Here is a 16310-nt window from a genome sequence, read left to right on the forward strand (position 1 = left end):
TAATGCATTTGCTTTGAGCCTGGGTCTGTCATCTATAATACAGATATGTAGCTATGATCCTGGGTAGTTGAGAGTTCAGACTCTGGGGTCACCACCTACCAACTCTGTGATATTGGGCAAGTTGTAGACTGAATAATATGCATTTGCTGATATTTAACCTTTTTGATCTACACAAACAGGAATTCCACGTGGTTCAGCCTAATAGCTTACTCTCCTTTTTCCTTGGTTTCCTCATGTGTGAAATGCAGATAGCCACCAAACTTTTCAGGACACTGTGAGGACCAAATGAGAGGGACACATAAGGTGGTCAGAACAGTCCTAGCCCCACAGTCCATGTCAGTGATGTCAGCCACCACCATCCTACTGGTGAAGAGGCATGCATACAGGGCCATTAGACTCCATCAGCTGAACCTAGGGTAGCCCAGACTCTTCCTGTCTTCCTGAGACATGGAACATGGATGAACCAAAGTGAATTGGTCACCTTAGCTGAACTGTAGAAGTTCATTCTAATCCCACGGTGAGGAAAGGGGAGTAGGTTCATACTACAGGTTTTTCAGGTCATTCCAAGACTGAATGTTTGTTTTTCCTCCCAATATAATCAGGTCCTAAGTATAAAAAAGAGCTTTTTGTCATGAGGTTTTGCTCTAACACCATGGAGCCCTTTCTTTAGCCTTATAGAATCTGTCTGTAGCGCCCACACATGGCCATCTTCTTCAACTTAACTATATACACACACATACGCATACATTGTGAAGCACATAAGGAACACATGAGACAGCCTCATCATTATCAGATTACAAAAAAGTTACACTGAATTTCTTCTCTCAATAATTAACAGGAAGCAATTCAAAAAGAGGAAACAACATATGCTGTGGCATTATCATTATAATTAAATCACATTTATTAACTGAAGCAAATTCACTTGAGCTTTTTATAGGATTCTAGGAAATAGATTCCTTACATATAATGAGGAGGTGCATCTTTAGGTCTTTTCATATTTTTCTTCCCTGTAACAGTCCTATGTTTGGTCTTTTCTCGTCAGGTTCATTCCCTTGACACTAACAGAGAATACTGTAATTCTAAAGTAAAATGATAGCTGGGGAACCATGGATTCCAAGGCCAGCACCTCCCCATTGTGTGGATCCCACAGATATGATGTCAGAAATCTAAAAAGAAAGAAAAGAAAAAAACCTTGAACCTGGCTTGGTTTAAACTCTCTTTAAGCAGCCCTCTTTCACTCAAACGTGAGAAAGTTCAGTTTTCAACATGTATTAACAAAAGATGTTTACAACAGAATACCTGGTTGTGCCTAATAATGGCTTTGCTCTTTGAATTAATTTTTTCCTGGTGACAAAGGCTGAGCTTTTGAACTTCTGGGTAAGGCTAGGCTGGGCATTTTTGCTTGGCTTGGTTCTCTTAAATGGTTCGAAAAGGGTTGGTCTGGCACCTGGTATTTTGTGGCCAGTAATTACACTACAGTTGTTACTATGCATTACCGAAACTTCATTTTTTGACCAAAAGCCAACTGTATTCTTTAAACAAACATCTTTTGAAAGCCGAATGTGCTTTGAAATGATTTTAAAATCCATTTAATGAATAGGATTACTATTGAATTTCACAAATACAAATCAGAATTTTTTTTGATGCTTCATATTTTTTTCCCCCTGCCCTCCCATCCCACCCTTGGTGATGGTTGTACCCATTTGAGCATTTCTGAGCACATGATAAGTCAGAATTTTTTTAAACGATGTTTTGCTTTAGCATGGTGTCTGTAGTTAGTACAAGCCGTATGTGACCTTTCCACTTAAGCCATCTTAATGTTTCCTTTCCTTTCATCAGTGTGGATGTACAATGACATGCCCCTTCTATTTCCACCCCCAGGGAACAGATTTACTCTAGGGTGTGTGTTGATAACTGAGGCAGGGTGACTGATAAAGACTTAAATAGCCAGAGAAAGGAAAAATCTTTTCTACATCTAGAAGACTAGTAATCTACGGCCAGGCTTTCACAGCTGTGGGGCTTCTGAGCCCAGATCCTAATTCTTCTTTTTTTTAATTGGATTAACTAGCTCATTATCACCCAATTCTTAACTGAAAGCTTGATCACCGAGACAGCAGGATCAAGCCATGGGGATTGAGGTGGGTGGGTTGGGATGGTACATTGAAAGACCAATCAGCCAGGAGAGGCCCTCACCGGCGAGTTCCCAAATATATTGTAAGAACTTCTATCAATGCTTTGTCCCCTCACTGTTAGTTTCAGAACAATGACCACAGATACTCACCTCACAAGGACCTGATAAAGTTAAATGTGATACACATGTGATTGAGAAATTTTTTTTTTTCTTAGTATGCCCCTACCCCTTCCTCCCTGCCTCCGTGCGCTGGACAGCAGGCCCTTGTCCTATTGCCTCAAGGTAGAGAAATAATGTGACAAGATAAACAGCAAAACAACAACACAACTTCTGTAAGTTGTGTTTTGTGTTATAAAAAAATCTCAGAGGACTAGAGAGGATTTGGAATAAAGCCAAAGTATTTGGAAGAAAATGCTTTGAGGAGAGAGGAGCTTCCCTGGAAGACTAGAAACACCTCCCTCCACTGGTGGGAAGAAGGATGGATGAAAAGTGAGAGGGCAAAGGCCTGGGTAGGGTAGGTCCTTTCCTACTTCTCTACCTCTGTGTCTCAGGGAGACAGCAAGCTGGGGAGAAGAATGACTGTATGTTATAAGCCTACAGAACTTCCCAGACCCTGGAGTGGCCCCAAAATAGCAGGGAGATGCTGGGCACAAATGGGCCATGCAAACAGGAAGGAGGCACAGGTGCATCAGTATCGGTAAAGGAAGGACAGAAGGAACTGTGGACATCTGGGTTGGTGCCTCCTCAAACAGCTGACATGAGGAACAAATGGATTTCCCAATACCTTGGCCCAACCTAACCACCTTCCCCTCCACCAAACCTTCATCCCACCCCAAATGTAAACATATCTTTAAAGGTAGAGAAATACCAAAGTGATGAAATTCATTGCTGACACCTTCCAACATATAAATTAGGTATATTCATAAAAGAATAAAGATGTATTTCTTGCATACTTGAGTTTGTACACTGAGGGCTGGGCATCCAGTTTGAGCTTCTGGGGAAGACAATGTGGCACAGCAGAGAGACCACTAACCTCAGAGTGAAAGAAGCAAAGCTCTGTCACTTAGCAATGTAAACTAAAAATAAATCCCAAGGCCCCCACTGACTAAATGGACCCCCATGTGGCCAAGAGGACCCCAGAAAAAAATTTAAAGACTTAGTTCCCAGCTATGATGAGAGGTCAGACATGCCTAATTATACTCCCCTTCTCTTTTATGGTTTAGACACAACAACTGAGCAGCATTAATGTTCCAATAGAGATCACATGACTCACAGAACAGATTCTTTGTGGCAATAAGATACCGAATTATAAACAGGACCTAAGGCCATGCCAGGTGAGGGGAAGTCATGTACTCCTACACCTAAGGAAGAAACTATGCTCTAACTGCCACAAGGATTTTCTTTTTCTCCAGCAGCTAAACAAGTACTGGCCTCAAGATAAGCAATATTTAAACAATTGCAAATCATCCTGCTCATAGACTCTGCCCAACTGAACCCCGTTCCACCAGCCATAACTACAGCTTTCATTGGATGAGAGACTAATTTTAGTAACTTTTTCCTGATAAGACCACCAACCATGGACTGGTTCTGACTAGTTTACAGAGATTGTGTACTTGTGAGCTTTTGTGTCCTGAAATGAGCTTTTGATGTGTAGGGCCTAACTGTAATACATTGAAATGTTAAGTCTCCATCCCAAAGTGAACATGGGTCATGTGTTACATGTATTTTTGTTCAATACGCATGTGTCAGGACCACCCTCATGAATATTCATAGCTCCTCCTGTAACCTGTTGAATATGTATATTTAGTCAACCTGTTCAGCATAAAGCTCCATCCCAACCCCTCTGCCTTCAAAATGCTTGTCTCTGGGCTTCTGCTGAAGGCTGAGCTTCCCAGCCTGTGAGATAGCCACCTTGAAGGCTATAACCCTTTATAAGAAATAAAGTCTCCTCTTTCTTTGTCTAAATTTATAAATTGTGTTTTTAAGTTAACAGTACTATGTAACTTTGGACAAGCCATGTAACTGCTCTAGGTCTCAGGGTTTCCATCCATAAAGTGGGTGATAAAACTTCTGACCATTCCTAGTCCTGTTGTGAGGAATGGGATGCTGCATGTGGATGTCACAAAATACAGTAGGACTCAACAAGGCAGTCTACACAGTATCAAATGCTAAGCATGATCAGAAGAAAAATATAGATAATAATTCCAACATGTAGAAACTTGTAGCAAAGACTGGCTAGATACTTGTCAATTTCATTTTCTTTTCCTGGCATACAAAAAGACCTTTCCCAGGCTTCCCTTGCAGTTAGGATGGGGCCATATGATTGGGTTCTGGCTAACGGGATTTGGCAGAGGTGACAGCAGTGCTTGCAGACCTACCACAGATCCTGCAGTGTGGTCTTATACATACTCTCTCCTCCCTCTCTGGCAACTGTTGAGGCCAAATGCTGAAGATGATGGCATTTTAAGATGAAAGGAGCCTGAACCTCCAAGTCACCACTTAGAGATGTTGTGCCAAGGACAGTCCCTGCACTGGCTTCTGATGCATAATATAAACTTCTATTTGAGGGTTTAATGCAGCCTATGTAGCCTATCCTAACACTGTGCTATAATAATAAAAATAGAATATGTTATTATGACAGAATATATATATTCATGTATGTATCCATATAAATACATATGAGATGTCTTGAGGCATAAAGAAGTGGCTCAGTCAATACCTTTCCTTCCATATTATGAAGAATGTAAAAGTTCAATTTGTGCTGTTCTTGGGGAAAGATGTCACAGGCACAGATTGTGATGACATTCAAGTCTGTGTCTGGTTTGCTCAGTGGAAGCACAGTTACCTAGAAAGCTGGGGAAATCTTCCGCTTGGAGTTGACAGACACCCAGGCCCTCGGCTCTACTTCATCACAGCTGCTGAGGTTTTACTTTGCATGATCTGCTGCACCAGTTTCAGCTGGGAGACAGCCCTCTTCTTCCTTATGTTAAACTCTCCATGGACATTCAGTATTCTAACAGGAAGAACCCAGGAGATGCTCTTGGATCCAGGCAATAAGAGAAACCTGTTCTGTAGGGAACACATCTGTTAAAAAAAAATCTCAAAGCAGTAGGTTTGGCATATTTGATTATTCCTATGTCTATTCCCTAAACAGTTCAAATATGCACACATTTTCTGCCTAATTTCTTCTAAAGCCATCAGAACAGTTGATGCCATTGACCGTACTCAGAGACTGAAACCTCAGTGCAGCCCTGGAGGCTGCCCAAGTGCAGATAGCAGGACAGTGGTGTTTTCCTCAAAAACTACACTCTCTTTGTCCAAGGCTGGCAAAACAGTCTAGTTATTTGAGCTCTTGGGCTTCAAATTACCTGTGCTGCATGCTTTGTCACCACCCCTCTCTGGATAAGGCTTTATTCTAATTCCTTTAAACCAGTAGGAAGGATCCCTAGGGAGGGCTGTGTACCTCGTTCCTCAATTTAACAAAGACTACCCTCCTTTGGACCAGTGGCTGGCTGCAATCCATGGCAGAGAATCCTGCCCAGTGGGCTTGCAAACTCTGACCATTGATTATACAGGGCAAATGAGGAGTCATGAATACAATGGGAGATCTGGACTGGTGAGGTGACTCACGCCTAGAATTCCAACACTTTGGGAGGCTGAGGTAGGAGGACTGCTTGAGCCCAGGAGTTCTAGACCAGCCTGGGCAACATAGGGGGACCCTTCTATGTCCCAGGGAGGACACTTGGAAATATTTGGCCGCCAGCTTTAATGACCACTATACCTACTTTTCCTTTCCTGCCTCCATCTGTTTGTTTGTTTGTTTGTTTGTTTTGAGACAGAGTCTTGCTCTGTTGCCCAGGCTGGAGTGCAGTGGCATGATCTCGGCTCACTGAAACATATGCCTCCCAGGTTCAAGTGATTCTTCTGCCTCAGCCTCCCCAGTAGCTGGGATTACAGGGGCGCGCTACCATGCCCAGCTAATTTTTGTATTTTGGGAGAGACAAGTTTTCACCATGTTGGGCAGGCTGGTCTCAAACTCCTGACCTCAAGTGATCTGCCCACCTCAGCCTCCCAAAGTGCTGGAATTACAGGCGTGAGCCACTGTGCCTGGCCTCCATCTGGGTTTATAGTCTCTTTCTGGTGACATTCAGCTCTAGCACCTGATCCTAGCACATTTATTGTCAATGGACTTTCATGCCAAGACTTTCACGCCAAGAGCAGCATTGGTAGTAAGTTGGACACTGGACGCCAAAGACAGAATCAGCCTCTTCATCAGTGATATCCATTCATTTATTGATTAATTAACAGATTAATTTATTAGACAAATGCTGACTGAAACTCTGTTATACTGGAGATGTGCTATGCGATATGATATGACCTTCAGTACAAAATATATAAGCCCAGGAAGGAGTGAGCTGATAATATTAAGCTTTTACTATGCCATTTATAGATCTCATTTCCTCTATTAAATTATTCTCTAGGCAACTTGATATTTTCTCTCCTGCATCTTCTCAATACTCACTAAAGACTGAATTTATTGGCTTAAAGTAAGAAACATGAAGCTATCAAAACTAACGAGCTCACACCTGCTTAGCCAAGGAGCATTTTTCACCCATGCCTCTCGGTTTAGGTGCAGGGTCTGGGGAAGGGGAAAAGACTTAAAACTGGGAAGTTGTGACGTTCTCACATAAATGGCTAGTCCCTGCAGCTTATCTTTATGCCGTAAGGGTGACATTAGCCATTCCCAATGAAAGTGGCTGCTTCAGAAGGTGCAGGTTGCAGTGGTCTCCATTTATGTGGGGAGCTTTACAAAACCCATGACCAGGCTACATCCAAACCAATTAAATCAGAATCCTGGTTTGGGGTGAGACTCAGGCATCGGTGTGTTTTAAATGTTTGGCAGGTGAAGCCATTAGCCTAGGACTATGGTTCTCAAACTTTAACATGTATCAGAATTACTTGAAGGGCTCATTAAAACACAAATGGGCCAGGCATGGTAGCTCACATTGGTAATCCCAGCACTTTGGGAGGCTGAGGCAGGAGGATTGCTTAAGGACAGGAGTTGGAGATCAACCTGGGCAACATAGCGAGACCCTGTCTCTACAAAAAATAAGAAAAATCAGCCAGGTGTGGTGGCACATGCCTGTAGTCCCAACTACTTGGGAGGCCAGGGTGGTAGGATCTCTTGAGGCCAGGAGTTCAAGGCCCTTCTTCAAAAAACAAAACTGAAACCAAACATAAAACCACACGGATGGCTGGTCCCATCCCCAGAGTTTGTGATTCAGCAGGTCTGGAGTAGGGTCTGAGAATCTGCATTTCTAACAACTTCGTATTGGATAATGATGCTGCTGGCCTGGGCACCACATTTTGAGAAGCACTGGTCTAGGAGACCCTTGGATACCTTAAAAACTGAATGGAGTGGGGATGGAACAGAGTAGGGGAGGCCTATTTCAGCCTTTGATTACCACTGGAGGATCTGTTTTGGTTGCACTCTTGGCTCAGATCTACTTGATAGTAATCTGCAAAATGTAGATATAATAAAACTACTTTATACATAGTTGTGAGGGTTAAGTGAAATGAGGCACGGAAGTGGCCACAATGTTAACCTGCAGGAGTCGTCGTCATCGTACTTCAGGAACTCAGACTAAATCAGGTTTCCCTAGAAACCCAAAGTGAACAGGAACCTTTGAGGAGGGTCTGAAACCTCCATACCACCAATGAGTTTTTTCTTACTTCCTCTCTCCTCTCTCTCTCTTTTTTTTTTTTTTTTTAAGACAGGGTCTCACTCTGTTACCCAGGCTGGAGTGCAGTAGCACAATCTCGGCTCACTGCAACCTCCATCACCCAGGCTCAAGCGATTCTCCTGCCTCAGCCTCCTGAATAGCTGGGATTACAGGTGCACGCTAGCACACCCAGCTAATTTTTGTATTTTTAGTAGAGACGTGGTTTCACTATGTTGGCCAGGCTAGTCTCAAACTCCAGACCTCAAATGATCCACCCACCTCAGCCTCCCAAAGTGCTGGGATTGCAGGCATGAGCCACCGCACCTGGCTATTTTGCAATATTTTAAAAAATACATCTGTCAGTAGTGAGCCAGGTTAAAAAATACACAATACAAAATACACAGTTTTGCAATGTTCCTTTCACTTCAGAATATATCTTGAGGATAGTTTCACATGAATGCATATAAATCTGCATTATTCTTTTTCTTTTCTTTCTTTCTTTCTTTTTTTTTTCAAGACAGCATCTTGCTCTGTCACCCAGGCTGGAGTGCGGTGGCATGATCTCGGCTCACTGCAACCTCCACCTCCCTGGTTCAAGCAATTCTCCTGCCTCAGCCTCCCAAGTAGCTGGTACTACAGGCACGCACCACCATGCCTGGCTAATTTTTTGTATTTTCAGTAGAGACGGAGTTTCACCATGTTGGCTAGGCTGGTCTCGAACTCCCGACCTCAGGTGATCCACCCGCCTCAGCCTCTCAAAGTACTGGGATTACAGGTGTGAGCCACTGCGCCCAGCCTGCATTATTATTTTTCATGAGTCTGCATCACCCTGTTGCAACAATATAGCATAAACTATTTAACTAGTTTCCTATAGGTGGATGTTTACCTTTTTTTCTTTTGTCATTTTAAGCAATTCAAACAGCAAGTCAAACAGATTTGTTACATAAATTCATTAAAGTGAAACTGTTGGATCACAGATTATGTCCAATTCTCATTTTGGCCCAAACTGCCAAACTCCCTGGAAATTTCCAAGAGGTAGTATTATATAATAGCAAGGGTTCTGCTGCCAGACTGCTGGGGTTTGGCTACTGGCTTAGCCACTTAGTAGTTGTGTAACCTGGGGTAAATTACTCTAAAATGCTGTACCTCAGTTTCTTCATCCATAAAATGGGGGAGAATAGCAGCTGTTTCCTCACAGGGTTATTATGAGGTTTAAATGAGAGAATACATGTGAAACAGTATAACACCCGACACAAAGCAATTTCTGGGTAACTCTGACACAAAACAGAAAATCAAAAGTCAAAACAAGACAAGTAGAATCGCTCAGACAATGGGGAATGACCCAGATTGACCCATCTTGGTTTGGGTCCCTGCTTCCATGTAACACTAATGGTTCCAAATGACTCCACATTGGGGCTATGCGTTTAGGCTGCACTGACGAGGCTTGCGTAGGTACAGGGCATGGTATGCCTAATGGTCTGGCCATTTCACTAGGGCCAACATGACTTCCCCGAGGGTCAGGCCCTTGTCTTTGCTTGCCTGGCATAATAGCTAATACAGAGTTAAGTGTGGGGTTTCAACACTAGAGCCTCCAAATGAGTGATGTGCCCAGAGTGAGATTTAATTCTGACAATGGGTATAGGAGGCTTACTTGCAGAAACCAATGCTGGAAGAATTGACTTGCCTAAGATCACACAAAAGGAAAAGATGGAGGTGGCATTAGTATGGAAGAAAGCATTCTCTTTCCACTGTACAACACTGTGTCCAGCTACCTCTCTGTAAGTGACTAAAGGAATGGAGTTGGCCATCTAAAGAAATGATGATAATGACAATGATGTTGACTATGACAACAGCTGCCTAACTAACGTCTATTGAACACAATGGGCCAGGCACTGTTAAGTGCCTAAGCATTTTATAGGGATTATTCTACTTAATTCTCCTGACCATATGGTTGAATGTTTATTACTGGTACTTACTGTTTGAGTGTCAGGTGCTCTTCTAAGCACTTTACACATTCCAACTCATTTCGTTTTCACAACAATTCCATGAGGTAGGTACTAATATTACCTCTGTTTTAAATGAGCTGAGGGAAAGAGAGATTAGCTAACTTACAAAAACCTAGTGGGTAGAGGATTCGCACTTTTAATCCAGACATTCTGGCTATTCTTGTTCTTTTAGACTAAAGATGCAGGAGGTTGAATTAATAATACTCCTCAGTCTATAGTACCCTCTCTTCATCAGTCTCTTCGCAGCCTCTCTCTTGTTCTATTTATCCCTATCTATTGATTATCTATCTATCTATCTATCTATCTATCTATCTACCTATGTACCTATCTATCCATCCATCCATTTTATGTTTCTCCTCTTATTCTCCTCCCCCTCCCCAGAAGTGACCATTCACCGTACTCAATTAAATGTGCATCTTTTTGTTTGCGTAAGTTGTACAACCTGTGTTGCCATGCTATGCAAGTCTTCTGTGGCTATAGCCTGCTCTAAAATGCTTGAACTATTCTACTACAAAAGTTAACTCGTACGCTGCACACTGCCCTCTCTCTGTTGATGAGCATAAGCCAGTAAGTGAGTCTGAGAACATGGAGATCATATAGTCTTGGTTCAATTTCCAACAAACAGATTTGATATAGTTAATATAGTTACAACAGATCTTGAAAGGTCAGCAAGATAAAAGGATAAGCTAGAGACCAATGCAAGTCCAAGGGTTGATTGGGGGTCTGGCTTCCCTAATCTTCATTAGCTCCCCTAATCCCAGATTGCCCTAAGTAATAACAAACCATGTAAACGTGATGAGCTTGCCATAAAGCACAGCTTAAGACAAGTCCCCAAGCTTCTCACTTCCAACCAGATTAGCACCCCAAGCCTCTGGAGAGGACTGAATCCATCTACACTGGGACTTTAGTAAAGCATTTAACTCACATATCCAAGTAAAGTCCTGATGGTTAAAAAGTGGTGTTCTAGGCTGAGTGCAGTGGCTCATACCTATAATCCCAGCACTTTGGGAGGTCCAGGCTGGAGAACTGCTTGAGCCCAGGAGTTTGAGACCAGCCTGGAAAACCTAGTGAGATCCTATCTCTACACAAATCAAAAAAAATCTGGGCATAGTGCAGTGTGCCTGTAGTCCCAGCCAATCAGGAGACTGAGCCCAGGATGTTAGCACTACAGTGAGCTATGATCATGCCACTGCACTCTAGCCAGGACAACAAAGGGAGACCCTATCTCAAAAAAAAAAAAAAAAAAAAAAAGTTCTAAAACTGGAGGCACAATTAAATCTGCATGAACCAATATAGTTATCCTAAACTTGGATCAATTTGAGACCAAAGCCACCTCCACCATTCCTGAGTGTTGAGAATTCCACCCTGTACTCCCTGCCACTCTGACCAGCCCTTAGTCCCTCCTTCTCCCCCTACAACACTCAGCTCTCTTCCCTGCCATCAGGCCTGTTGCAGGCCGAATTTTGTGCCCTCGGTGAAATATGTTGAAGTCCTAGCCCTCAGTACCTCAGAATGTGAGCTTATTGGGGAAAATAGTGTCATTGTAGATGTAACTAATTAAGATGAGGTCATACTAGAGAAGTAGAGTGGGCCCTTAATCCAACAAGACTAATGTCCACGTGAAGAAGACCATGCGAAGATGCAGAAATATAGTGAGAACATCATGTGAAGATGCAGAAAGAGATGTGAGTGATGCATCTACAAGACAAGGAATACCAGCAATTGCCAGCCACCATCAGAAGCTGGCAAAGAGGCATGAAACAGATTCTCCTTTGGAGACCTCAGAAAAAACCAATCCCGCCAATCCCTTAGTCTTGGACTTCTAGCTTCCAGAACTGTGAGAGTATACATTTCTGTTGTTTGAAGCCGCCTGGTGGTACATTTTTATGGCAGCCTAGGAAGGGCTGCAAAAGGCTTGACAGCCATTTCTGAGCCTGGACTCCATGGGGAGATATTTAGCAAAGGCTTTGACCAGCATGCTGGTTTCATCATCCCTGGCCCATGAGCCAGTCTTGCCATTCCCAACTCTGAATAGGACACCATCTAATTTCCCTGCTCCTGGACCTAGGCTGTCAAGGTAATAGCAAAACTAGATGAATTGATTATGTTGCAAAGTCATTGTCTCCAATCATAACTTGCCCCTTTCTGAGCCTGAGCAATCTTTCATCACATTGAATAAGTATCATAGAGATTCTCAACTAGTGGGGAGAGAAGGGCTCATGGTTTGAAATAAAAACTTTGCCTCATTGCTTTACTTCATTTAAAATTTATTTCGAATTTCTAAAAACATCAGAGGAGGATAGGTAATTTTTCTTTTTTGCAGAGTAGTGTAAAGTTGGATCCATATTCCCCTTTCCTTGAAATTAGCACAAATGTGCATAGGTGGTGGAGTTGTGGTACAAATGAATAAAGCAGCCTGCCTTTCTAACCACCACTATACAAGACACTCTTATGGTTTACTAGATTGGAAGCTCCTGAATGACAAAAACCCTTCTATGTTCCCTCTGTGCATCTTCCCAACTCCCTAATGCCATTCATCGCACTTTAAAGACATTCAGTAAAAAGAGGCACAGACGGCCAGGCGCGGTGGCTCACGTCTGTAATCCTAGCACTTTGGGAGGCCAAGGCGGGCGGATCATGAGGTCAGGAGATCGAGACTATCCTGGCTAACATGGTGAAACCCCGTCTCTACTAAAAATACAAAAAATTAGCCAGGCATGGTGGTGGGCGCCTGCAGTCCCAGCTACTCGGGAGGCCCAGGCAGGAGAATGGCGTGAACCCAGAAGGCGGAGCTTGCAGTGAGCCGAGATCGCGCCACTTCACTCCAGCCTGGGCGATACAGCAAGACTCCGTCTCAAAAAAAAAAAAAAAAAAAAAAAAAGGCAGACTTGGGCAGAGTTTCCTATTCTCTCAGCAGTAGGTGGATAAATTAGTGAATTAGTGACTATTATATGGTGTTTGATGCAAATACTGCAGTTTAATTTCCTCACTGCTCCCTTTCCCCTCTTTTTCTCTTTTGTCCCTTTTTTGCCCTCATCTTGTAGAGAAGGAAGGGCACAGGGGCCTCTTTCTACACTAAGGAAATCTCAGAGGAGTTATCCCAGGTCCATAGAGACTTCCTGAGTAGCATTCAAGCTGCAGTTCTCTTCAGCTGGCAACTGTTCTACAGTTTGCAACCTCAGGTCATTCCAAAGAACGAACCTCTTGAAATAAATACAGAGGAATGGGGCCTTTTATTATCTCCAGATGGGATTATGCGGCCTTGGAAGCTGTTGAAATAATTCTTCTGTGCCTGAATCAAACTTTTTTTATCTTCCAAAAGGAAAGAAAGAGAGGAGTGGTAAATTGTGTTAACTGAAAGCCAACTCGGGTTAAATTCTGCTGATAGGTCCCCTTCCCCCACTAAAACCCAGGTTTTTAAATTTGCTTTTTATTTATTTTTGCATCCCTTTTTCCCTTTTACAATAAGATATTAAGCTGGGTTGGAATGCACACACATACACACAAACGCAAAAGGACAAAATTGTAAAACCGTTGTTTTTGTGTTATCCAAGATTTAGATGTTGTTTTTTTAAAACGGGGATGAAATCTGAAAGTGGAAATACATGTTTTTTAGGGTATTACTAGAAAAGAAAGTATGATAAAGCGTGTCTGTAATACTTTTATTTTTACTCTGGTGGTAGTGGCGAGCTGAGAAGTTTCTACATACATGGAGTCCAATGAACATCTATTGAACAAACACCATAAATATGTACAATTTTGGGCTACGTAATTTTAAAATTGATGGTGCCACCTATTGGTGATGATATAAAGTGTAAAATGATCACTTACATAGTAAGTTATTTCATGTTTTCCAATCATGTTACTTATTCCCACAGAGATTCTGTGAGGAGCTGGAAGGCAAGCTTGGTTCATGCAGACATGAGGCACTAATGTTTTCAACTGGGTTGCTCTCCACTGGATGCCTATTAAATGCTCAGCACTTTGGAGTATACCAGAGAAGTAAAGACATGGCCCCTGCCTTCAAGGAGCATTTTATCCAGTTGGTAAGAGATCTACCTACCAATATAACAAAATAATAAATAGCCTTGGGAGGATGAGGCCGGGAGGATCCATTGAGGCCAGGAGTTGAAGGCTGCAGTGCACTATGATCGCGCCCTATGCATAGACACTCCAACCTGGGCAACATAATAAGACCTTGTCTCTATAAAATAAAGAAATAAAACAAAATAATAAATAGCTTGACATTAAAATGTATAATGCTCCTTCTATATATATATGGCTATATTTTATATATAGTATATGGTAATCATACTTTCTAAATCCTCAGCACAGTGTCAGGACTCAGGACATGTTACTCCAAAGTATGGCACCTCACTTGGCTGAGTACTTTACTTATTTATTTACTTATTTTACTTATTTTTTTTTTTTTATTTATTGAGAGGGAATCTCACTCTGTCGCCCAGGCTGGAGTGCAATAGTGCGATCTCGGCTCACTGCAACCTCTGCCTCCTGAGTTCAAGCGATTCTCCTGCCTCAGCCTCCCAAGTAGCTGAGATTACAGGTACCCGCCTCCATGCCTGGCTAATTTTTGTGTTTTTAATTTTTGTGTTTTAGTAGACAGGGTTTCACCATATTGGTCAGGCTGATTTCAAACTCCTGACCTCAAGTGATCTTCCCGCCTCAGCCTCTCAAAGTAGTGAGATTACAGGTGTAAGATACCATGATCGGCCCTTGGCTGAGTACTTTAAACTAAGGGACTCTGGAAGGACCTTGGAATAAAGTGTTCTCTGACCCTCTTCTGCTCTCCTGTCTCTTGTCTCTTTTTCTTCTCTAAAACAAGGATAGAAATCAGAATTTCTCTATGCCAAGACAGGTCCTAGACACTAGGACCACTCTTCTGCAAAGCAAGCCATAAAACCTCTGGGTCATTCTTTCCCTTTTATCCTGGAGACTCTCATTCCAGAGGGGTCCTACCCATACTCAGGAGGAAGGAATGCTACATAAAGAGATCCAGAAGAACCTAAACAGAAAGGCAGGCCTTGCTGGGTTTCTTCCTCAGTCTATTACAGTAAGATCATACTCTCTCGTCCAGTCACATTTCTACATGGCTGTCCATTCTTCATCGAGCCTCAGCATAAAAACACAGTTTTCCTTGCATCTTTGGGTATTCATTTCATTTTTTGGGGGAGGGGGGCTATTCATTTCTAAAGGCTCCCATTTCATGTAAAACTTTGGTTAAATAAATTTGTTATGCTTTTCTCTTGTTAATCTGTCTTTTGTTATAGGAGTGTCAACTGTAACACTTATAATGGATGAAGAAAGGTACTACACCTTTCTGCTCCTATAGCAGGAAAAAGTCTGTTTTGCTCACGACTTACTCTAGGCCTAGTACACCACAGTTCCTGGCACTCAGTAGGCAATTGATAGAATAGTTGAATTAAGTTGGGTCTCATGGTTAGATATATGTGGCTTATAGAATATTTTATTTTATTTTATTTTATTTTTTGAGACAGAGTCTCATTCTGTCGCCCAGGCTGGAGTGCAGTGGCGCGATCTTGGCTCACTGCAACCTCTGCCTCCTGGGTTCGAGCGATTCTCCTGCCTCAGCCTCCCTAGTAGCTGGGACTACAGGCGTGTGCCACCATGCCCAGCTAATTTTTTGTATTTTTAGCAAAGAGAGGGTTTCACCGTGTTAGCCAGGATGGTCTTGATCTCCTGACTTCGTGATCCACCTGATTCAGCCTCCCAAAGTGCTGGGATTACAGTCGTGAGCCACCACGCCCGGCTGCCAGAATATTTTAAATCAAGACTGGCAAAACAGATCAGAAAATATGTGTAAACACGGGAAGTAGGGCTAGAATTGGGTCCTAGAAAGTTCCTCAAGGGATTTATAACCTAATACAGATGAAGCCATCAGTGCAGGGAGGCGTCTTGTAGCCTTAAATTTGGTTAGAACTTGAGATTTTTGTGGTTTGCTGTGCCAACCCACACTTTTTCCTTAGGCAAGTACTGGGTTTTTGCTCAAAGTCCAAAAGCAAAGGAAGAGAAAAAGGTAGACGGTGGGTAGTTGCAAAACTATAAACATGTTTTACTCCTGGAAATCTTACGGACAGGAGTAATTCTGGGAGTATGAAAGTAGCTTAGAAAGATTTTTGCTTCCTCTCACCCTCCAACCTAATTATGTGCTGCAAAGTATTTCTGTAATACTTGGCAATATAAGGCTGGGCACAGTGCCTCACACTTGTAATCCCAGCACTTTGGAAGGCTGAGGCAGGTGGATCACTTGAGGTCAGGAGTTCAAGACCATGGCCAACATAGTGAAACCCCATCTCTACTAAAATACAAAAATTAGCCAGGCGTGGTGGTGCACACCTGTCGTCCCAGCTACTCAGGAGGCTGAGGCAGGATAATCACTTGAAACCGGAGGCAAAGGTTACAGTGAGCTGA

At 42.7% G+C, this 16310-nt stretch overlaps 2 protein-coding genes across 5 annotated transcripts in view; both read right to left on the reverse strand.

Annotated features, from left to right (window-relative positions):
* Positions 1 to 16310, reverse strand: part of NFE2L2 (NFE2 like bZIP transcription factor 2) — a 161754-nt gene that overhangs the window by 52398 nt on the left and 93046 nt on the right. The gene's annotated exons all lie outside the window — the stretch shown is intronic.
* Positions 876 to 3179, reverse strand: LOC103785557 (putative uncharacterized protein FLJ44553). Its single transcript, XM_014344017.3, has one exon. It carries the CDS (start codon positions 3034 to 3036, stop codon positions 2494 to 2496), a length of 543 nt encoding a protein of 180 aa, XP_014199503.1. The 5' UTR covers positions 3037 to 3179; the 3' UTR covers positions 876 to 2493.

This window comes from Pan paniscus, chromosome 13 (assembly GCF_029289425.2).
Source record: "Pan paniscus chromosome 13, NHGRI_mPanPan1-v2.0_pri, whole genome shotgun sequence".
In the NCBI taxonomy this organism is placed as follows: domain Eukaryota; kingdom Metazoa; phylum Chordata; class Mammalia; order Primates; family Hominidae; genus Pan; species Pan paniscus.